This window comes from Aptenodytes patagonicus, chromosome 1 (assembly GCF_965638725.1).
Source record: "Aptenodytes patagonicus chromosome 1, bAptPat1.pri.cur, whole genome shotgun sequence".
Taxonomy (NCBI): Eukaryota; Metazoa; Chordata; class Aves; order Sphenisciformes; family Spheniscidae; genus Aptenodytes; species Aptenodytes patagonicus.
The window spans coordinates 219,577,240-219,601,841 of NC_134949.1; the positions used below are offsets into that span (position 1 = coordinate 219,577,240).

Genomic DNA, 24,602 nt, shown 5'->3' on the forward strand with positions numbered 1-24,602 from the left:
CTAGCCACAGATCCTGTCTGCAGCAGTTGCCAGGACCAGGTACTTCAGGAGGAGACTAAGACTAGGGTAGGCAAATATGCTCATTTCTTGGGGGGCTTCTCAGGTTATGCTCCTCCACAGTTTGTGTCTCAGGGTCTTGTGGTTGTAGTTTTGTTACAAAAAATCTGCTGCCACATTTGTCTTCACAAGTTCTGGAACAATTGTGAGGGGACCCAGATGTATTCACGTTGTCAAGGCCAAAGTATATTGCTGGAAACAGTGTCCCAAGGTGACAAGGTTTGAATCATGTATAGGTGTAATTCCTGATGCTCAAGGGTGGCCCAGACTTAAGGGAGATTTCTTGCAGAGTTTTACAGGTTCAGATCCTATGGCTGAAATACACAGCTTTGCAGTCTCTCTCCTGCGATCCATCCCTGGTTATTCACTCCTCCTTTCCACCACCCTTGTGCCTGCACAGATGTCCATGCATCTGTATAATGATCTGGTTCAGGAATAAATGTGGGTAGATCCAAGTCTTTTTTGGGCCAGACTAGTGGTAATCCAGATAGCCAGTTCACCGCCAGCTGCAACAGGAGTTGTGCTGACATGGTGAAAGGGATGTGCAGAAGCAGGAGCAAGCTGCTGAAGGCACGGGGAGGACAGGTTTGCTTATGTTCAGCAGCAGTGATGACATAATTGTAGCTTCAAGCAAAGGCCAGGTTACCCTAGGTATTAAGGAACACGGGCCTTGGAAGTGTTTGCTTTTCAAAGCCTGGGGATTCTTCATCCTCATCAGAAATTTGGTAGGGGGAAGGAATGAAGTGTAACAGAGCAGGGTTTGCAACTTTCTGAGACACTAAAAGAGGGAAGGAGGAACTTTCATTCTTTGATCTCATTAATAGAGTCACCGTTATCTTAGGAAATGCTTCCACCAGCCCTAAAAGCTTTGAAACTGTGATTGAGAGTCCTTTTTGCTTTAGAGTGAAGATACAAAGTCCTCTACGAAGAAAAGTGCATAGTAGTATTGTGATCCTTTTTCCTTTTTTGCTTTTTTCTTTTTTTTTCCAATGTAAAATGTACTTAATTAATATCATGGGGGTCCTTATGCAGCGCAAGACAGAACATGTGCAATGATATTTAAAAGGTATTTTTTAAGCTGGAGGTTCTCTTTTAATTGCAACAGTATCCTTGGAAAGAGACCTTATACTTTTTCACAAAGAGAAAGCAGAGAGGGAACTTACCTCGGGGCATGGAATCAGGGTTTTATTTCTTCTGTGATAGTGAGGGATAGTTTATTACAGTGGCATAAGACCACAGTCTCTTGAGACACTGGGTAATTCATGAGCATACTGGTATTTGAAAACATAAAGTTGTCAGCTGCTCTGCAAAAGCTTTTGGCATCCTCTGAGAGCAGGACTGGAACCAGTTGGTGCGTCACCATCGGAGGAGAGCTACGGGGACAGACAAAACTTGCTTAAGTTCACTCTCCTTTTCTGTAGACATAAATATCCTTGAGGACTGATTGCAGAACAATGTGAAACATTTTGGGGTGAAGCTGAACCTGGAGAATGAAAGCTAACAGGATGCAGATGGTGCGAAAATCAAGTCTGACAGAATAATGATCTGTGTGTCTGATGAAAAATGAGCAAGTGGAACATCAGTCAATCTACAGAATTGTCTTGTCAACAGATCTGGCTCTGCTGAGGCTTTTTTTTTTAATGGTGTTGCGCAGTCTGAGCAGCAGGAGAGAAAGTTACCTGCCATTTCTAGACACTTTAAACCTAAACGAAATGGAAATTAGAACAAAGATCTAAATCCCATAGATTTGTCCCTAACCACAAAACTGTCTGCACTCCCTCTTCTGTAAAACAGTGGAGACCAAAAGTGAGTGGGAAGACTGGAGTTTGGATTATTGTCCTGAAAATTGTACTTGGAAACCCCTTTAGGCAATCTCTACTTCTTGCAAAAACACTGTCATAACTTCTCTTGTTGCCACCAGCCTGGTTCATCCTTCTTCCAGAAGCAGCTGAAGTCAGTGTAAGAGAAGATGAATGTGTTTCATGATCTGCATTTAGATAAGATCACTACGAGCAGACTGGTCTTGTAACAAACTGAAGGGGGGGATCTGTGGAAAGTATCATGGGCATAGTATGTAGTCAGGAACACGTTGGTAGGGGATATAGGTGGGAGATAGACATAGAATGGTTTGGGTTGGAAGGAACCCTTAAAGGTCATCTAGTCCAATCCCTCCTGCAACGAGCAGGGATATCTTCAACTAGATCAGGTTGCTCAGAGCCCCGTCCAACCTTACCTTGAATGTTTCCAGGGATGGAGCATCTACCATCTCTCTGGGCAACCTGTGCCAGTGTTTCACCACCCTCAGCGTAAAAAATTTCTTCCTTATATCTAGTTCTAGTTATGGGGCCAGGAATTATGGAATGAGGAGGAGAAGACCATGGCTAGAGTAGGTGAGAAGGAAGCAGTTAGCACAGAGGGAGCCCAGGGCTGCTGAGAACGGCTCAGCCTGTCTGGAAACCTCTGCTGAGAGGTAGCAGAGTGGTTCAAGGGTTCCCGCTGCTCCCTCTGTGCTGACCCCACTTTTTCCAGGCAAGTCATTTCAGCATGCTGTACCCCCATCCTTGTCCCTTCTCTGTTCCCCCTTCAGTTAAGTGGTTCTCAAAACGAGGAGAGGAGCACAGATTGGCTCCTGGGTGTACTGAGAGAAGAGCTGGTGTATCAGCCGTGATCTGAGGTACCGTGAAGACTGGGGGAATAGGATGGACACTGTTGGGCCTTTGAGGCTGTACCAGGGTTATTAAATTGGGGTGGGAGTGAAAAAGGACCTAGATCCCTTTTCTCATTAGAAAAACAGTCAGTGCTCCTCCTTCCATATCTCCAGTCTTCTCTCTCTCTCTCTTACTTTTCCTGAGCAAAATGTACATGCAATGGCTCTAACACTCAAGAGAAACTTCCATGGGCATGAGGTAAAATCTCAGGCCCACTGAAGTTAACAGCAAAGTCTGACATTAATTTATGAAGGTCAAGCTTTCCCCTGCTGTCAGAGGTGATTTAGGTTTAAGTCTGTTGAAATTCCCTGATTTACCAGGAGAAGCTCAAAGGAAGAGGTGGAGTTGGCCAAAAGAAAGAGGTTGACCTGGTGAAGGAAATTCAAGAGGATGTGTTTGCATTTAATCTGGCATAAATCTATGCTGCTGCCACAAGGAACAACCCCACCTTAAACAAAAAATGCCAAAGACAGAGAGGAGAGAGGAGAATTATTTAGAATAATGAATACCAGGATGTAAATTGGAGGGGAAATAACACCAGCTATCATGAAAACCTTGGACAGCAGTATCTATTGGGCTGTGGGACAGCCTCTCATGGACTATGCATCATGACTTGGGGACATTTTTTATGAGGAGCAATCCTCCTTTTTAACTGTTTAGTTTATGGAATATTTATATTAATAAATGATACATTTTTATGATATAATTTATATTGACTTTTATATGCTACTGCAAGGTAACTGTGAGATGCTGTCTCATGTTGCTGTATAACGGCTGTGTCAGAGCTAGCAAGCTAGCACCCTTACCCTCTAATAACAGGGCATCCATTTCTGAAAGAGAAGAGAAATCAATAGGCAGCATAGAGAGCTGGTTTGCATTTGCCAAAGACTTCCCCAACAGGTCTGCGCAGAGTGAGGGCTTCTGTGCTTTGATACTGTAATTCTTACCTTCCTTGGGTTTTCCTGTGTTTGTTTTGGTTTTTTTTCTGGAGAACTCTGTGTGCAGATACACTGACCGTTCAAACATTTTGACAAGGCAAGCCACACACATGTTCTGTACATGATTGTGGAAGACCTGCTGTAAAAGCTGCTGATATTTTCAGTGTTTGCTGCAGTTTATGGCAAAAGTTAAAAATTTTTATTAGATGGATTCACTAAGACAGAATATGCCGAGTTAGATTTAATTTATCTGAAAGCTGATTGCTCTGGTACTGTCAAAATAATATTTCTTTTCTTTGTCAAGCTTTGTCCTAATTCTGTGTTCATTCTTGGGGCTCCCTGCGGTGCACTTTAAAAGTGAAGGTGTGGGTCTTGGAAGAATTTGCACAGCTCAGGAAGGAAATATAATCAGGGTAGGACTTAATTTAACTTCCTGGGGATTTTTCATCCCACCTTAACCTCTGTACTATCAAGTAAAACAGAATACATTACATGCTTAGCAGTGAAAACAGATAAGAGCTCCTTGATCAACATCACTGAGCAACAGCACTGATTGCCCATCTCAACACGTTTCTCTTTGCAACCCTGTAATCTTCCAATTACTGAGATACTGCCAGCATCCAACACATAGGCAGGTTTAGGCCTAAGCCTTCAAAAAGGCAGAGAAAAATCAGAGCTGAGTCAGATTTTCCTACACTTAAAGTTGTTTTTGAATGGAGGGCTTCAAGCCCCTTGAACATGATGAGCTTAAATGCAGCAAAGGATACTGAATTAGGGAAATGCCCACACTTGCTGGTTGGTGGGATCCCTGACTGGTGGGATCTTACGTGTCACCTCAAAGCCTGGTGTTTACCCATGTGCATCTGTAGATTTACGCATGGGTGGCAGAGTAGTTATGAACAGCCTGGTTTCTCCCTCTCCCTCCTGCACATCAGCAAGGAGGGAGCTCTGGGTGCTGAGGGTAAGCAAGAGTCAGATCCCATACTGCAGACCTGCTTGGCTCTTACCCAGGTCTTGGCTCCAGGGGCTCAATCCTTATGTGGATCGTCTCTGAGCTCTTCTTAACCACCACTGTTGAAACACCACTACTGAAAAGGACACCAGAAAAAAATTGTTTCTGAAGTTTTGAAATACAGACAGGATTTAACCACTGAATTATGCTATGACATGACAATTCTCTGGTTAAACCCTTCTGTCCTGAGAATCCAGTAGGGACAAGAGGCATACAACCAGCCAAAAGCAATATGAGTCTGTTGGCCTCCCTTAATACTTCACTATGGATAGCAGAGATTCACTGGGGACCTGATGCCACCCCTCTGCATTTTCACATTGCTGCATAATGACCAATATCAGTAGTTACTGTGCTGGTCTTTGTCGATTGACCCTCCCTGGGAAGGAAGAGACAGCTATTTATTCTTTAGGCTGTTTCCTGACTAGCAGAACCAATGAATCCAGGATTCCTCCTGATGTCTGTCCACTGTCCCCTAACACATCCCCTTTGCAAGACCTTCTGTTCCCTTCCACATCCCTTTCATCCCTTCTCCATATCCACCTGTGCTCCACCATAGCCACCCACACCAGCTTGTGCTTCTCTCCTTCCCTCACCTCTTTAGGGAGCAGCGGGCACAGCTTTGGGTGCTCTGCTTGCTGTCCCCTCTGGTTTCTTACCTGTGCGTTTTTGATCCTGCCCCGTAACCATTCCCTTTTTCCATTTGGTTTCCTCTACAGTCAGCTTTTTCCTCCTTTTCTCTGCTTTCTGCTTAGTCCTGCAGCCCAGGAAGGCTCTGAGGCTTTGCTAGGGCTGGGCTAGTGAGGGCTCAGTAGGAACTAGGTGTGAAGCAGCACATGTTGTGTCTAGCTGCAAGCTATCTTTTTCGCCAACTGTCAGAGTAATTGTCAGAGAAAGGTCTATGCTCCCCTCCCCAGAGTGGTGGGGACATCAACCCCATTATCATTTCCCTTTATCTCAACAGTGATTTCCATAAAAGGGTGTAGGAACAAACATCTTAGAGACCTTTGCCCTTCTGATAAATTTTCTTGAAATGAACTAGCAGGTAAGAGAGGACACAGAGTGATTGTATAAGCTCCCTTTTCCTGGGAAAAAAACCTGCTAAAAATAGTGCTGGGTGTTAATAACTTGGCAGACTAGGAGATGGATCTGAAAACTTTGCTTTGGGCTCTGATCTGGACCTTCCTGCTGTGGCAGGATTTGGACTATGCCAAAGAACTGGGAGGGCTGCAGCTTCCACTGAAGCCTGTGTGCGTTGCTGTCCGCATTTAAGAGCAATCACTTGTATGTGCTCATTGAATTCTCTCTGTTCCTGATCTTTGGCAGTTTCCTACAGCTTAGCTGCTTGCCATCCCTTAGGATCACGGAGATTTCCCTGCGTGGGTTTGGGGGGTTGGTGTGGATGATGAAGCTTTCATTGCTGTACCTTGGAGCCTGCATCTTCTGGCTCCCACACCGAATTTTAGTTTTCCTGCCCAAAATGTATGGTGACAATTTTAAGGATATTTATAATATTAATGTAATCATTCACCTTGCAGATTATTTGTAATTAAATCTCTTAAGTTATAGGATATTGCCTTATAAATCTCTGTATAGATTTCATTAATAGTTGATTGTGCTTGGTTTCTATTATTTTTTCATCAGTACCTCAGGGTACTGTGCAGCATCCTACAATTTACGAAGAAAATTATCTAAAACAACAAAAAGTTCTTGGCTTTTATTATAAACAAATCTGCAAAAATAACTGATGAATCACCACAGAGATTTTGTCCAATTTGATGATTAATGGTACTGTATTTAGACAAATCAGTGCATGCTAGCACATACTTTCTCTCCAAAGCCTGCAGCCCACAGGCATTTATAATCTCAAGCTCCCTAAAAGAGCCAAGCAATTTCAAAGTTTATTTTGTTATTCTGAAGCCTCTTATCCTGTTCTGGCAGAGACCTGAACCAAAAAAATCAACAATAGGGGTGCAGCTGGTGGAAATGTCTCTAGAGGCTCATATTGCTCAACCTGTCAATTTTGTATGAGGCTTGAAAGTGTAAATAAATAAAACCAAATGTAGGGCTTTACTGTAACCACATTTTACTGCATCTCTAGCACAGACTGGCCTTTAATCCAGAGCGGGTCCTCCAGCCTGTTCTTTGGGCACAGCAGTGACAGTTTTCTGTGGTTAGCATGCAACAAAAGCCAAGGCCATCAGCTGATCCCTCCCTTGTGTGTGTCCCCTTTGCAGCCTTGCACAGACAAAATACCTACCGGTCCATCTGGGCTTGGGGCATAATTCAAGCAAACTCCAAAGAGCACAGAGCGGCGTGCAGCAGCAGTCAGCATCCTTCCACAGTGACAAGCCAACTTCTCTTTTTCTTTCCTGAGTGTGAAGATAATTTTTCCAGGTGAACCTCAGTGTTACTCTGATACAGTCTTGCTCAAAGCTTTCCAAGAGCTTCATCCCTTTATGTAAGGCTATGGCTGTGATCACTGCAGAAGGTCACCTTGTGCCGTGCCTGTCAGAGCCCTTTCCTGTGCAACCTCGTATCTCAGTGTAGCTTTCTGACCGCTGTCTCACAACTTTTTCATCACTGTTCAATGGCAGCCTCGTGCAGGCTTGGATGTTGGCAAAGATCTGACTCATCTATTTTGTTCGTTAATTTTTTAAGCAATGGCTTCCCATGGACTTCCTACCCATTCTGAGGGAAGTCCAGGCCCTACTAAGTCAAAACACTCAATGACTTTTATGGGGGCAGGATTTTATCACCTTCAGGTTGTGAGTGGAGATGCTTAACCTTTGTCCTGAGCATTTTTGTTCTGAGAATAAGCCTTTCCTATCCAGATGAAAACATTGAATCATGATGCCTGCCATCATCTGTTCTGCTCTTCTGTGGCTTTTGACCAGGATGGTGAAGTCGGTTGATATAATTGCTGACTGTTATTCATATATGATAAGTGTAAAGAGGCCATTAATTGTATAGATGTACAGTCAACTGAAGTTCGTAGCAGTGCTACCCAAAACCACAGCACAGGACAAGACTGCAAGAGGAGCACAGCACTGGCCAAAGAGGTTTTACATGGAACCTGATAAAGCAAAGGCATTGATTACATTGGATTTCTGCTTGATTGCATTCAGAGGCAGCAGTAGGCTAGAAAAGTGGGGCGAGACAACACCGGGAAGGTTGCAAACACAGCCACAGAAGCATTGGTAATTGCCAAGGAAAAGCTATTAGGGAAAGGGAGGGAGACTTTTGGGTAGAAGGGAGGCGAGGAGACATTTGGAGCTGTGAGGAAAGGAGTTGCATAATCTTTTTCACTCCCCTCTGAGTTTCGGGAAATGAAGCTTTGCACATTCTCTGTAAATAAACAACAGTGCTTTAGAGATAGCACTCCTGGCTCCATCGTACACTATTTCTTCTAAGGGGAAATAGCTCACAAGGCCGCATTGCTAACCACGAAGATCAGAAATGGGAACACTACTTTGCCTTTTTGAAGAAGTAACCACTCATTGAATGAAAGCGTTAAAGAATATTTTGGTTTCCTAATACCTGAGACATGTTAAAACTTGTTCCTTCCCAAATGTCTAAAAGAAATGAATGCTATGCTAAAAAGCCATCACCAGTGTCTGGCATTGCTTCCTCTGGGCATCAAATGTGTCCTGTCTCCCTTGTCCCTAAACTCTTTCTAACGTGAGTCTTGCAGTTCTGGGATTGTCTTCATTGTGGGTCTTTCAAAATGCCATCAGGATGGCCAAGATCTAACCAGTACTGAGCACCACAGCAGAATCCTTCCCATGGCTCACATGGTAAGCTGTGTAGCTCTATAATTCCTGGAGCAGTTCCATGAACTCAGCCAGAACAAAATCGGAAAGGAAAAGAAAATGTCCCTGGCTTAGGGATGAGAAAAGGTCTTGTATGGTGTAGGTGAACATATCCCACCCCTTTGACAGATTCTGCAATGATCATCTGCGATCTGCTGGATCCTGCATTCCAGTTCAGGCAGCTTGACTTGACTTGCTGAAGTCCAGATAGAAATACTGTGTCAGTGACAAATTAAGAAGTTGTAACACTCCTCGAAGTTTCCTGGAACCTTACAGACGTGCTCAGCGGCACAATAAAATCTAGTCTGACTTCCACCTTAACTAAAGGCAGCTGTAGTGAAACCTGTGATGTTAATGGACTGAATAGGAGACTGGAGCTCTGAAACCCTAATGAATGCAGGTTGGAGCACTCCCCGCTCTGAATTACCCCCACAAAGGTAACAGCTCTCTGAAGGTTACTGTTTAGCCAGAAGTAGTGGTACAGTGTATACATTCTGGCTTGACATTGCTGGGGCAGTTAATTTTTACTAAGCTCTATTTCTTATATTTTTACCCCCATGCATGCGTGTTTGGCTTCCAGCTAACTGTGTGCATAGCTTCTTCTCTGTGGGGGATAAAGATCTGGTCTGGTAAACCAGGATGTGTGTTTACCCCACACAGTGCCCATGTTATGCGACTTGATCAAAATGACTTATTTTTTTAGCGTTTTATTTTAATCGAATCATTTTATTAAGTCCCAAGGGGGATTAGAGAAGAACTGCCTCATTGTCTTTTTGTTTCTCTGAAGCAATTTATCAAATGTAATCCCAAGAGAGATGGAGAAGGCATGATGATAAAGGCAGCATCTGTTGCATTCCCTCTTCAGAATGCCTAGGCTGCATCTTTTCCTCAGAAAAATCAAGTTAATTGGTTTTCTTGCCGCTTGAATGTTTCTGATTTACTACTGGTCCACATAGACCAGCCTGTCATTCTCAGTATTCAGAGCTCTAACTTGCTGTCCTCAAAGGCACAAATAAGCTTTTGCTCCTGTTACCTCTCCTATAAGCTGTGTACCCTTGAGAGAAACCTGGCTGCTGCTCTTCCCTCTTCAGTCATCAGCCAACCTTTTCCTGAGTTCAGTTTGTGGAGCTTGTCTGTTCCTTCTGCCTGCCTTGCAGAAGGGATTTTAGGAAAGATTAACCCTCTGCCAATTTTGGGCATCTTATTTCAACAAGTTGGCCAGCTCATCTCTGTGGGTAACTGTTGTCATCGGGGGGGAAAGCACGACTCTCCTGGGGACCACACAAAATGAGGACTTACCTGTGACCCCTGAATCTAAAGTCTGACGTCTGTTTCCCTTTGCATCTTCTTAAAAACACAGTGAATTCGCTGAACTGCCTGTCAGAGTTGGTTGTTTCATACCTGGCCTACAAAGGGTCTTCCAGCTCACCACTGCCAGGATCCCCTTCTGAATGCCTGAACACCTGATGGAATCCACAGTTCACGGACCAAGTTCAGGAATGTGCTCCAGCTGGGTGCCTAAAAGCATTGGAAACTTTTGTGTTTTCTTGAAACTGGGCCCTTGGCTCTCGGATTCAGCATTAGGGAAATACGAGGCTTGCTTAGATATGTGCCCACTTCCCGATGTGGTTGTGTCAGTGAGAGAGGTCACTTTCCCCAGGTGGATCGCCATTTCTGCTCCTGAAGGTTTCTCTTCCAAAGCTGGTAGTGCCATTAGTGTGTTAATTGTTAGTCTAAATTAAGCCATCTGATTTTGCCTGGAGTAAAGTAAAGAGCAATTTTTCACCTGAATTGCTCCATGCACGAGACAGCGGAGATAAGCAACTAGGACTAGGGATCTGGTCAATGGCATAGCCTGAAGGGAGAATGAATGTGTGTTGTAGCCATTTTGTTTTCAGAAGAGAATCCACGGAAGTCAGCATACTCGATGGGAGGGCCTGCTTAACATCAAATAAATATAATATTAAGGAAGGGAACACAAATTCTGAGCGGGGTGCCTCTCCGTGCTTGGCTCTCAGTCTCCGACCTGGCTATCTAAGCCAAGCCAGTCCTTCCTCAGGCAAAACGTGCCATGGTGATAGCTGTGAGAGCCCTTCTCCCAAGTAACATGGTGAGAGCAGTCACCAGATTTTGGAAGACCCAGGCTGAACTCTCTCTACTGCCAGATCCGGAGCAGGGATTGGAAACCAGCCCACTGCCCTCCCGGATAACGGTCGGAGTCAGGAGCTCTTCAGAAGCTCCTGAGGGCAGAAGGGTATCTGCCCTCTCCACTTTGTATGAAACAACTGGAAATTCATCAAGCCGCAAGGCCGGCCATGGGTAGACAGTTGGGTTTCAGCTTCTCCTGTGAGCACTGGATGTCTTTCAAAGGTTAAATAGCTGGTGCACTCCCTTCAGCACTGAAGAGATGTGAATGTATGAGACACGCAGCTAGACACTTAAGTAATAGGTGTCTTTATTATGCATGGAAAATGTTACATTAAAACAATAGCATTCTTTTTAAAAGCATGTCATAACTTGAAGTATCTGCAATGATGTTACTAATTTGTGCTTTTAATTCCTGGTTAATAACTATTTTCTAAACGTAGATGGCAGCAGTACAGTACCCCTTTTTTATGAAGATTAACATCTGTGAATACTGCCTTTGAGATAGGCCATGTGTATGTGATTAGTTTGTTGGTTACTGGGCACAGTTTTAAAGAATTATGGTGAATAAATGAACCATTACTTTCCTTTTTTTTTTTTTGCATTTCTGATCTTTCTGTGTGATTGTGATTTGATCAGTGTTGAAGTCAGCACTTTTATTTTTCTTCTTTTCAAAGTAAAGGGCTTTTTCATTAGGATTCCCACAGTTAACTGTGGGAAGATATCTGTCCCCCTAGAAGAGTCTCGTGAGAGAAGTCCTTGCTGTAGAGAGTAGCCCAATTATGTCTGATTATTCATCACTCATATGGACTTACAATGGAAGTTGTTTTCAGCCTCCTCTAAAAATGAGACTTTTTCTAGCTAATATTTCACATTAGAACCCCAAACAGTGAGCTGATCTGAACTTACTGGGGCTGAGCAGTAGTAGAGAGATGTAAGCAGCAAACATGCATTTCTCCAGTGTTCCGGATGATACTAATCACCAGTACAACTCCTGCTTTTGTGAGAAGGTAACAAGGCAAAGAAAATGGGTGTCTCCACCTGCCAAGAGGAATCATGGGGTTAGAGCCTTTGATTTGTGCTGATTAGAGAGCACTGTGAGCAACATAAGCAATTTCCCCTGAGACAGATATGGAGGAGGTTGTTTCTTTGGGGTTAGTGCTAAAAGGAGCTTCAAAAAATCCCAAAATATCTGAGCAGAGATCAGTCAATGGGAATAATAACTATCCTGGGTATTGGAAGAATCCCTGCTAAGGATACTATTTTTGGTAATAACAGCAAAGAGGAGAAAAATAAGCCACAGGTCTAAAACATGTTTCAATAATGCTGTCTTCCAGTTCCTAATTTTATTAAAAAGAAGGCATTTTCGTTTAAACCTTGAAGACCTTTGTGTTCAGAAGTGATTAGCCTTAGTACAATCAGGTATGCTATTGTCCGTGCAAATACTTCATACTGAGGTTTCATCCAAACATTTAATTTTCTGTTTCACTTCTCATAATTTTTGGTGTTTTTCATTTGGTGAATGCAAGTGTCAAAAACTAGGGTCAGATATTCAGGGGAAAAATCGGTGTTGCAAGGGCAGGTTTGGCTTGGTCAAAGCAAATGCCGTGGCAAATATTGATCTAATCGCATCCAGTTAGAGCTCTGTTGACTAGAGAGGGGACCTGAAATGTCTAGCTCTGCAATAGCCATCCGCATCGTTGACATTGGTAGCTGGGTGAGAAGGATCATGCTTTCACTGTTTGAACTGCCAGCAATAAGCTCCCTGGGAAAGAATGTGTAACAACGTTTAAGGTAAAACCATCAGCCTCCCCTGCATTTATCAGAATTATTTTAACTAGAAAGCTCTTCTGCACTAAAGCAGAATTTGCTCCCTGGAGCAAAGATGTTTCACAAGGGTGAAATGTGCAACACCAGTGGCTGCTGACTGAAGTTGCCATTAAAGATCTTGAGCCTTGGGGTTTTGAAATGAGAACTAAACTTGTTATTAGCAGTCCCTTGAGGTCTCATTTCCATGGCAATGAATAGCCTGGCTTTGTGCTCAGTAGCTCATTTCCCTGCATTTTCAAGTTTCACCTGTTTTATTTTATCTTGAAGTTATTAATTTTATGACAAGGCTTCTTTTTCTTCATTTTTTTTTCTATTCTTAGGGGGTTGTTTATCACCATCCATGACAAAGGCCATATTGCAACAATGCTGAACTCTTGGCCTGAAGAAAATATTAAGGTATGTGGCATGTCATCTGTGGACTGGGAAATTACAGGGAGTTGGGTGGAAAATGAGATATTAAATGGAACTGCGTGGCATTATTTACAGAATTGTCTATTTAAAAGGACAAGCTAAGAAATATTCCCTTCCTCAGAGAGTGTCCAGTCTAGTGGTTGGACTTCAGAGACTCTGTCATGTGTGTATGTGGTGAGGAACATCTTTATTAAAGGTAGCAGGACCTTGGGCAATAAAAAGAGCATGCATGATAATAAATTTGTACAGAACAGAGGCCCTAGCGAAGAAGTAAGATATGTGTGTTGAAGAATTCTGTGGCTAACTCGCAACTTGTTAGATGTACCAAAGCTTTTCAAGATATCTCTGTAACCGACTCGCTCGTAGGACTCCTTCCCAAATCCAATGAGTCATGGAGCATCCAGAACACTGGCAACTCTGCAAATAATGTTTGATATCCAGCAGTTGAAAATATTACTGACACTCCACCCAAAAAATTATCTTGTGAAGTGTTTTTCTCTAGAGCTTGGGGCTGGGCAAGTCCCTGGCATGAAATAAAGTCAACACTTAAGACAGGTCTTGCTAGTCACCTCCTTCCATCAGTCTGAAAGCACATGTGCCTGGGAATTTCCCTGGCTATTGACAGAGCTTCGGTCCCCTATCAGTTAGCTGTTTCTTCCAGGAGCAAAGGTTTGGCAGCTGAGAAAATCTTGCAAGCATTTTCCATTTCTAAGGGAAAAAAAAAAAGAATTTAACATGTTTCCAGAAAAAGTAATCATATTCCTATAACCTTGTCTTTGGAACCATGGAGAACAGATGCAGACTAGATATTTTGTCCTTGCTCTGTCCAAAGATCTCAGTATTTCCATTTGTTTCTGACTCAGGAGCGTGAGCAGAACTCATTATGTCTGATAGAGATGTTTTTGCAGGTGGGGAAACTGGCACAGAAAGATTAGAGACTGTTGTTGAAACAGCCCCCTCTGGCACCCAAAACAGACCATAGGAAGGGCAGTGGTCCATGGAAGAGATTCAGACTATCTACCTTCCAGGTTTGCCAGACTACAAAGGCAGATAATTTCATCAGTATCGCTGTTTTGGACCGCAGGGTTCCCTGTGTGTTTGTACACAGACTTCTCCATGCCTGAACTGGTAGGCACTGGAACACTTGAGATTTTGAGATAAGTAGGGAGGCACCTGGACTGCACCTAAGTCCCTGGAGGGACCCAGTTTTTTGAAAAGGCTTGGACCACACTGAACACCAACAAGAGTAAGTCCCATTAAAGACAGTGAAGAAATACCTGGACATGCTGCCCCACCTTTTGCTTTGGGGCTCCTTAGAGCTTCATGGCAACAGCATTTACCGTGGAAATCTGGGTCGTAGGCCTGCATCCTCTGCCTAGAAGGGCTGGAGGGGTGCTCTGCTTAGCTTAGCAAAGCCTCAGCCAAGCTCTGATGTGCCCCACCTCCACCCCTCCTGTTGAAGCTGGGCTGCTCTGAAAGAATCAGAGTGCTGGAAGCAGAATGAGTGAGAAGAAACCATTTCTGAGCACACACATGTGGGAGTGTGGGTTTTTTGTGTCTCTTCCAGGGTTGCTAATGAATCCTGCCATGAAGAAACATCGGATAAAATGTCGATAGCCCTCATCAGTGCTTCCCCTTGCTAATTTTCTCTCTGGTTCCTTAATCTTGTACTCTTTTCTGTATGATGGCCCAAATAGAGCAGGAGGAATGCAGAGAATCATACAGGATAGTGTTGTGGTAGGGTGTCATCCTGAGGAATGACAGGTATGAGTTCAAACCACCTCAAAGTGAGGGTAATGTAGAAACCGTATCTCCTATTCCTAGACAAATGTGCTGCCCTGCAAGCTACTGGACTGGCCCTCCTACCTTACTTTCCTCCCTCCTTCCATAGGATGCTCACCCTGAGAAGTGCACTCAGCGTCTTGAATCCCCGTCAGGATTACTGCTATACAGGGCTGTTCAGACTCATCCTTCCATGTAGTGTTTTCTGTTGGTGCACCCAAGGTATCAGTTCATCCTAGAAAGGTTGACCTCGTGCAATCAATACAGAGAAGCGGGAATGCCAATAGCGGCGCTTGCCTCTCTCTGCATTGCCTCAGCAGCTTGGAGATCAGCGTAGTGCTCTGGATCACTCTGCTGGGCCAGATGTCTCCTACTTAGGCATTGCAAAACTGGGCTAGCTACCCACAGCAGCTGACTGGATACAGCCTACGGTCCAGAGTCATCTCGGTTAACATCAGCTGCCTGAAGACTCAGTGCCTAATCTCAGTTTGTGAGTACTTCTGCAGTGATCAATGAAGAGGGAGATGAGCATCTTCAAAGAGAAATACCCCTTTCATCCCTTCCCAAAACAGCTGCTGGAGGGAGGAGATGCACTCTGGAGGTTTCCGTCTCTCCCCATCAGCTCTCAAAGAAGTTTAGAAACCAGTTAGATGACTGGCTTAAACTGCACACCTAACCTTTAGCCAGAGACTTGACCAGAGTCATCAAGAAAATTCATAGCACAGCTGGAAGTAGAAATCAGGTTCCTAATTGTTAAACCAGTGGTTCAGTTAGAAGCGTCTGTCCTGCTCAGCCAGAGATTAATGTCTTGTTTGTTGAGGTCTGATCACATGAACGTGAGCGATTAAAAACATTACTTTAATGTGCTTGTATATCAGGTAACCACTGAAACTTTGTGCACCTTTTTTCAGTGTTTTTCAAATCCAAAGAGTCACAAATTCAGTTTCCCCTCTCTGATACAGACAGCAATGAATGTCTCCCGTGCTTTATTTTCTGTTCCCCTGTATTTTTCAGTGTTACCCTGAGGAGCTTTGGTACCTATAGAGCGCAGCACATCTAAGGATGAAGAAATTTTCTCTCTGATGCATGTCTAAGTGCTATCGAGAATTTTTTAGGCTTGCCTGAGAACGCTTATTTGTTTGGATGAAAGGGGATCTATGATCCAGAGAAATATTTTGATTCATTAGAACTTAATTATTTAAAAAAAAAAAATTCTCTGCATAGTTAGGTTTTTAACTCCTTTTCATATAATTTGCATCAGTTTCAGGGTAAACCTGTAGCAGTGCATGTGCTTGCTGCTTTCTCTATTCCCTTTACTGCCTTCCAGTCCCAATTGCATCCTCTGGGTGTGGTAAAGAAGTGAGTGCACACCCAGAAACAGATGGAGCCCACCCAAAAAGAGACTTTCCCATCGCTAACACTTCACATTGACTCAGAAGGAAAAACAAATCAGTAAATGTTCAAAAATGGAGGTGGATAAGTGTATCGCTGCCATGACGGAATTGCCCATGTCGGGGATTGTCCAACCTCTAGCCTAAGGATAGGTGTATAGTCCTTTTAGTTTTAATAGATTTTTCACTGAAGGATCACTTTTAGGAATTCTAACTCCTAGTGACAAGAAAGTGGCAACAGCACAACAAATATTCTACATATAGGAGGATCATTTCAAAATAATCCCTATTACATATTGGTTGTCACTATTATTACGTGCATTACAACCCTGGAACGTATCATGCCTCAAACTACCAGAGGGGTTTTTTTGCTAAAGGGCAAAATAGATGTAAAAGCCAGAATAGATGCATGTGTCCTCTGTATCTGTAGTTTCTCTTCGGGCTTATCCCTGAACTATGCAATGTAATGTAATTCTGCTCTGCCATTACAAACAGTGGTTTAGTTTGAGGGAGAAGATAGCCTTGGAATGTGTATATAGTTTATGTTGAATAAGAAAGGACACTGAAACAGATGTGTACGATTCTTCCTGAAAAAGGAAAGTGCAGCAAGAGGTTTATTCCATTCCTAAACAACAAAATGCTTCTCCATCGCAGCAATAAACCAATGCATCTTTATTATCCCCCCCTCCCCAAGGAAGTACATCTATTGAGATAGCTTCTAATCTCCCATTCTCTGATTTCTCACTGAAGCACACACATGTGAATGTCCTATGTCCTAAGTTTAGCCTTAACTTCGCAGATCAGCAAATAAAGAACTTCTCTGCAGTCTTGTCCTTTGAAATCCAAGCTAGACTGTGCACTTGAGTTTCCCGCAGTCTTATAAACCATTTGATGTGAGCGCTCTGTTCTCTGAAGTGCTGGGACAGTGCTGAAAGTTAAAGTTTATTATTGTATTTACAGCTTTTCTCCCACAGTGGGACTGGACTCCAGTATATTCCTGTTCTTACTGGATTTCAGAACTGCCCCAAAGAGTGCCTGACCCTGGGGACAAAACCAACAAACAGAGTAGTTAACCTAAAAATTGGGAAGTTTAGTCAGATCTGCTTGGTCATTTGCCTCCTAAGGTCTCAATGAGGTACAGTGTGGGTTGAACAGCTCAACTTTAGGCTTCTAATTTGGACAACATTAAGCAGGCTTTTATTTCCCTTCTTGTCACAAAGAAATGACACAATAACAAGAAAAACCTAAAATTATGGATCAGAGATTTTGGTGAGGTGTCACATTACAGTATTGCTGAAATGCAAAAGGCCAACTGCACAGAGTTAAATGGCAATTGTTTAACTCCCAGCTGGGTGGGAAAAAAGGTCTAGTATTAAATACATAGTGTGGGAACCCCTCCGCAGTCCATGCTGGTGCCCATGCTGATGGCTTCTGTCTACCTACCTTGCAGTCAGGGGGACCAGAGGCAAAGGGTCCCACTTATAATGAGTTTTGGTTTGATTATCTGATCTTGGCTACTCCACAGCTACTCTACAACAGCGTGAAGACATGAGATTGTTACTTCCACAGATGCAGTTCATAAGCACAAACACTTACGTACAGAGCTCTTTTTCCAGAAAAAGAGAAGAAAAATCAAGGCCAGATCTCTTTTGTATGCTTCTTGTTATACAGCTGAGGATGCACAAAAAGCCATGCTGGTTGGGCTCTGCTACAAGTGAATTGAAGTGTTGGCAAGCAGAGCTGCTGCTCTCCCATGCTGCGAGCCACTACTCATCAACCACATTATCTCTACCCCCAAAAATGAGCAGCCCTCTATCACTAACAGCTAATTAACATGGTGTCGTGTAGAAGAGGCAAATATCCATTGCACAATGCAACTGCAAAATGGCATCGGCGTGAAGACAGTGGAGCTGGTTTTGCTTCTAAAGCCTTGGCAATACCATACAACAGTCTCTCTTGATCCTCCTAGGCTATCGTGGTGACAGATGGAGAGAGGATTCTCGGTTTAGGAGATCTAGGAAGTTACGGCATGGGTATCCCAGTGGGGAAGCTTGCTTTGTACACAGCTTGTGGTGGAGTTCACCCACAACAGTGTCTCCCTGTCCTGCTGGATGTTGGCACAGACAATGAGGTAAGACAGTTTTTCATAAATCTGACGGGGGGGGGAAAGAATTGAGATTAATACTTAACTGAGGCCAGTTCCCTAAAGGTGGAGGCAAAGCCAGAGACATCCAAGATGAGACGATGGCTAGACCAGCACTGCAGGGAATTGGGCAGGTTCCATTCCTGTTCGATGCTCAAGAAACTTTTGCTCTTACAGGGAACTGAAATAAACACTAAATAGCCTCATGGTCACCCCCTGGTGAGAAGACTCAGTGTTGCCTGTTGGAGCTGAAGGGTCAGCTCCACCTTTCAGCATGGCAAGGTGAATTGAAATATTTTGTACAGGAAGTCCCAGATTTATTCTTCCTCTGGTAATTGTGAGAAAACAGGCGGATACTCGTGTCTGCACAGAGGTGACTGTATTCCAGAAAATGGAGAATCCCTGGTGGGTGGATTGGGAATGATTAATTTCAGTGTTTTGTCAGATTGCACACTTTACTGCACATGATAACCAGACAAGAGGACTCCATCTGTTTGCAAATTTTTGCCTTATGACTCTGGCTCAGAAAGACTGAAGTGCAACATTTTAGCAATGCCAGAATGGACATCTGTGAGGATGTCTTTTTTAAAATGAATATCCTATAGTTATTTGTGATGGCCCGGGTTTGTCCATTTTTGTAAAATGTACTTGTGCCTCACTTGACCCCACGTAAACCAAACACATGTTTCTTGAGAGAAACAACAAATCTGGGGTATAAGAGCTTTGAGTTTGTGTATGAAGACAAATGAGTGCCAACATTTTCAGGCATGCCTATGCTCACTGGAAAGCTAGATTTTCTGCACCTCTTTCACCTCGGACCCACGTATCTCACACTGGACACTTGAAAAGAATGAAAGAAAGCAAAATCAGTGGCCACAGATGACATCTGGGATGAGATTCCCAATTACTTCTTTGGTCTCTCATCCCAGGATTATTGTATTCCTTTAGCATAGTGGCCTGTCATGGATTTGTGAAATATAGGGTGTGCTCATCTCAGCCTGATCCACAGTCTTCCCTGAAAAGTGGGATCTCTGAGTTCAGACCCTCTGAGGCTAAAGCAGGAATTAAGTCTCAGTCTCTCACTTCTTGGAGTTTCCAGTCAATAGAGCATTGTACTTGACTTTGGCTCCTTCATCTCTTCCTTCTCCTCCATGCTGGTCTGCACACCACCAAGTGTCAGCATGCTCTGAGCCCCCCAGCTGGAGCTCCCCTCCAGAGGGACCTGGGTGTAAGCGCTTCCCTTCCCATGGGAAGCTTCTGACCATGCATGACCGTCTGTTTCTGTCTCAGCATCCAGGGGGGACACTAAAATCCAAAGGGCACCAATGATTTTTAGGCATCTCCAAGGGTCAGATGGTGTCAGAGAAAGGGACTCCCAGAGTCAATCTTGGGGACTTTCATTCTGCCCAAGACCAAGTGTAGCTTATGTGTCCAGGAACAACCCTGTGAAGCCAGTTTCCACAGCTGGGGTTAAGATACAGAACTTGCTGTTTTCCAGCAATATAAACAATATATTTCCTCACAATATAAATAATTTGTTTATTTATTTAATGGCTTTCTCATGTGCATAAACCCAGCTTAACCCAACCCTAAGCACATCCTACGAGCATCCTGCCCCACGGCTAAACTCTTATCAATGCAGAAATAAGACACCTCCTGTAGGCATTCATCCTGTTCATCTCTGCCTATTAATGTATGTTGAGCCTAGGGTGACTGTGTTGCTTACACAGGCACCTCAGGTAGAATGGAGTAAATATAGCAGTTGTATTATATTTTTAGCATCAATTCCCAGCTTGTCTTTCTGACAGTCCATAATACTTTGTATACACTTTCGGCAAATCGGTCTTTTTTCAGAGCTTGGCGTTTCTCGGCTTGCCTATGGGAGAATTTTATACTCCATGAAAAGGCCCCAGAGCACATGGCGCTATAGGAGCAATCAGTGAAGTAATGCAAATGGGTCTGCTTTCTGTTTCATGGCCCTGAAGAGTTAATGTGTCAAACTCAGAGGAAAACCTCTTTCATCTTTCTTTCTAAGGGAAAACAGCTGTGGCTGTAAAAACAGATCTAATTTTAGCATACCTGCCAATATTTAGGGCCCATGTGGCTGCAAGACAATAGGTTTATGATGGCTCATCCCCTTCTCATGTGTATGATTCAGTTACTGAAATTGGAAGGGAAGTAGAGTTGCTTTGCAGTGACTCACGGAAGTGTTGGCCCACCTGTCTCCTGCCACTGTTTGTCCTGTGATTTTTCCCAAAATATGTGCTGTTTCCATGCTGACCCAGTCCTTTTTAGGTGGCTTAGGGGTCCTGACTTAACGCCTGCTGGATTCGTTGGAGGAATGGCCTGGTTTTTTATTCCCAACGGGAGCCAAATAATAAACTAATCTGTTGTATGAAAATACCTTGCCTTGACACCTGCAGATAACTGGAGGTGAGTGCTAGGTAGGTGCAGGGCTCGGGAACATTTTGGCATCTCATCACTGGTGCTGGTTAGCTCAGGGCTGGCACCTAAAGGCCTATATGACACATCTTTTCAGGTTACTTCAGGTCATCTTCATTGCTCAAAGCACTGTTTATGGTCAACAGCTTTCCTGATAACCTCAGTGCAAAATTAAGAACTGATTGAACAGTAAGCACTCCCCACACAAGGTCAGTTTTATTCACTAGGAGTGAGGCACCTTGGTAGGGAGCCGTGGTAGAGCTGTTCTGGGGATGCAGAGCTCCATTTCCTATGGCAGTCAAGAAGCGTTACATCCCTTCGACTTTATTTACACAAAAAAATAGTCCGTAGCTCCTTATGGAACACTTTCTGCTCAGGAAGAGCTGTGTCAGCTGGCCTTCACTGTGTAGTAAGTAAAATTAATATGACCACAACAGACAAACTTTTTGGGTAGGCTGGGACATAAATCTCCGTTCATCCATGGAAGAGAAGATGTCAACAGAATTGCTTTGTGTCCTAGGCTCTCCTGAGTGATCCACTCTATATTGGACTGAAACACAAGAGGGTTCGTGGGAAACAGTACGACGAACTGATTGATGAGTTTATGCAGGCAGTTACCAACAAGTAAGTGGGATTATATACATGGCTCCTCTGGGCTGCTTCCATTTAAGAACAAATGTTGCAACTTGTGAAATAAACATTGGTATAATTGATCGTCCAAGCAAAGAAAGGTCATTTAAATGCAAGTCTCCTGGGTGGTCTACAAATGACTCTTTGTGCTTGAGCACTCTGTGTCAAAAATATTTGTCTTCAGAGAACTGAAATGGGACTGACTATTTATAACCATTTCCTGTCCATATAGGCCAGAGGTGTCAAACATATGCCCTGTGGGCTGTATCTGGCCTCCATCATGCATTTATGAGCCTCTTTCAGCATAGGCAGAATCTAAACTTTGGTTTGTTTACATTTTGTAAAGGAAGTTTCTAGCTTTCACCGTTGTGAAGGAAATCATCTAACTGGAAATGGCACGTTACTCCACATGGTGATGTCTGTGTGAGTCTGCAGACTGCCTGTCTATCGCTTTGTTAAAAACAGGAGCGTCCCTGCTGGCATTTAAGTCTGCGGAGTGAGAAGGTCAGGATTATAAGCACTGTCCTTTTAGTGGTGGGACAGACCGAGTGCATATTTCCGTTCTTACTGACTAGCTGGGATACAGGGTCTCTGATGTACCAGGGAGTTTGATATGGGAAGAGCAGAACCACACCTCAGCACTGTATGTGCACCTCTTGCACTGCATTGAGTTCCTCTTTCTGAAAAAAGAAAATATATTAAAATCTCCATCACTATCTGGAGAGGTTACCATAAGTGAGAACAACTGTTAAGGAAAAAAATAATATTTGGAAAGCCCCAAGCTCCTAAGCAGCTTTTTCTGCCTTTCCTAAAGCAGCAAATGATATTGATAAGAAGTGGCAGAGAGCTGCAGCCTGTGCCTGATTAATAGGCTGCTGCCTGTCTGTATGTCTATGATTCTATGTTGTAGGGTCTTTTCTTCACAGCTGAAGGAGCTAGGTTTGATCTTCCCTCTTTCTGTGTCTCCAGGCAGCTCTGTGTGTGTGTGTGTTCCTGCCTAAATGGAAGGGAGTGGGTGGTACGTGTGTCACCAGCTCTCAGTTCATCTTGTCTCCCTTGAGGTAGGAGGCATCATGTCCAGTGTCTAACGACAACACCTACCCGTCCACTGAGAAGCATATCTTTACGTAAGGTCTGACTGCCCAGCTGGCTGAGGGTGGAGGGATGTAGGAAATAGGGGCTGGAATGCTGAGGACCATTCAGTCACAGCTGACGAACCAAGTTTTGAGAGGGATGAGTGCATCATGCAGAATTTCAGCATCTGTTGACGTGGCTGTGTGCAGCATTGTGCTGCACCCTGTGCATGTGCAATGCTGCTGTTAGGACAGGAGTCCCTCCTTTGCTGTTCAGCAGCATGGTGTAGACATGTCCCATATGATGGCCGGGCAGTACATCAACTCGCCCAGCTGCAGTTGCCCACTTGCTGTGTAAAGCACACAAGTGCAAGATACTTGCTATCAGTCAGTGCTATAGCTCCTATATCTGTGAATATGAACACAATAACACTGCCCTGCCTGTTGGATTAAAAATACCTAAGGGTGACTGCAGAAAAGAGAATTTTGTGTTTGTGCTCTGGTTTGTCCTTCTTCATATTTGATGAGAAACTTGACTGAAATGTCAGTTGATTGCGGTGTATATTATGTTAGAAACTTGTGGGTTATCTAGGGAGAAGAAATTCGTGGAGGCTAGAAAACTGGTAAAACACAACTAGGAAATCACAAGAGGCTCTGCAAGTAGAAAAGATTTAAGAGTTGTCAGGGTTGACTTGTGGGATTTTTGTTTGTTTTGATTGTAGTCATTAATTAATCCTTCAAGGAAACTATCCCACTTCCTTCTGGCCAAGAGACCACAGGGGTATTGCAGTGTTGGTGTTGATGATAGAATGGGAACAATGGAATGAGAAGCCAGATGATGGTCTCAGCCATCATAAATTTGGCTCTGAAATTTACGCTTGTGGTATTAAATGCAAAGCTTGTTGTACCCACTACTCCCACGATGTCAGTGACAGGGCCAGAAAGATGATTTGCCTTTTCTGTGCTTGCTGCTGGAGAGGAAGGATTGGCTGTTATTTTCCTGCGTTTAGTTTACATGAGCTAATCTCCACATTGAAGGGCGAAGACACTCAGCCACAAAACAATGAACTCTTATCTTGTCAGGAGGTGATGTCATGTTTAATGCTTTCATCCAAGTAGTGGGAATCAAGTTCCTGGGGCCCCTGTCCCAGCTTTTCTATTTCTCTTAGCCAGGATGAATTGCTTGTACACAGTAAGCCCCTAAAAAGTTCTCTGCAAAGTGGGGCTGGGAAATTCCACTTTGCACTTCTCCATTCACATCTGTAAAGTATTTGGAGATCCTTGAGTGAAAGGAGCTATTACCCTATATTATCATCCTGACCACCAGCGTACTTTAAAGCGTTGTTGGAGTGAGATCCTCTGTGAGCTCTGGGCTGCTGAATAATCCTGCTATCAGCCTGGGTTTGGCAAACTTATATGAAATAGATTCATTTGGTCTCAAGTTTCCACTGGAATGACTGGATGCAACCCAGTAGGAGCTCTCACTTCTGTAACGAAAGGAAGCAGAAATTGTTCAGAAGGTCAAGAATATGCTGCTTTATTGTAGCCTGCTTCCACGTGTGAGGAAACCTGTGAGTACAAACTGCTGTGATCTTCAGTCTGCTGTAAGTTCTTACGCAAGTCTATAATGTCACATACAAATTCAGTTATGCGGTGAGGAACTTTTTGGGTTGCCACAAATCTCTTGCAATTTGGGGGTTTCCTTTTCAGCTTGATGTTCATGCAGAAATTCTGGCTACTTCCTGAGGGTACTTCATCTTCTCATGGAAACCATTTGTCAGTTCCTCTGCAGGAGTACCTGCCACCCTGTCAAATCTCTGCTGGCTCAAGAGACATTTGTCACTGAAGTGGAATGTGTCAGAGCCCACAAGAAAGCCAGGGGAGTGAAGATTTACTCCTCTAATGGAATAATAATATCAAACAGATGTCAAATTTCTATAGCTGGAGACCCCTACAGTCGGCAGAAAGGGCTCCTGGTCTCATAATAGCCACCTAGTAATGAAACGAGGAAGTGTGTCAGAGGCTTCAGAGTTAGCACTTACAGTATTTTGAAATAAAGTGTGACTTCTGGGCAATTTCAGAAAGAAAAGCCCTTTCTGGAACAGCTGGATAAATTTCTGCGTTTTTCTGCTGCCTAAACCTCCATTCATTACTCTCTCACCTAAAACACATGAAATGACTGAGCTCTTTAACAAGAGCTCCAAACCATTTGGAGCATTTTGCTCCTCTTG

General features: G+C 43.6%; 1 protein-coding gene across 1 annotated transcript in view; it reads left to right on the plus strand.

Annotated features, from left to right (window-relative positions):
• The window catches only part of ME3 (malic enzyme 3), a 132,478-nt gene that overhangs the window by 77,020 nt on the left and 30,856 nt on the right, over positions 1–24,602 (plus strand). The window contains exons 4-6 of the mRNA XM_076328346.1: positions 12,820–12,895; positions 18,053–18,214; positions 21,189–21,292. Coding sequence (XP_076184461.1) covers positions 12,820–12,895; positions 18,053–18,214; positions 21,189–21,292 — 342 coding nt within the window. The remainder of the gene's footprint in view (positions 1–12,819; positions 12,896–18,052; positions 18,215–21,188; positions 21,293–24,602) is intronic.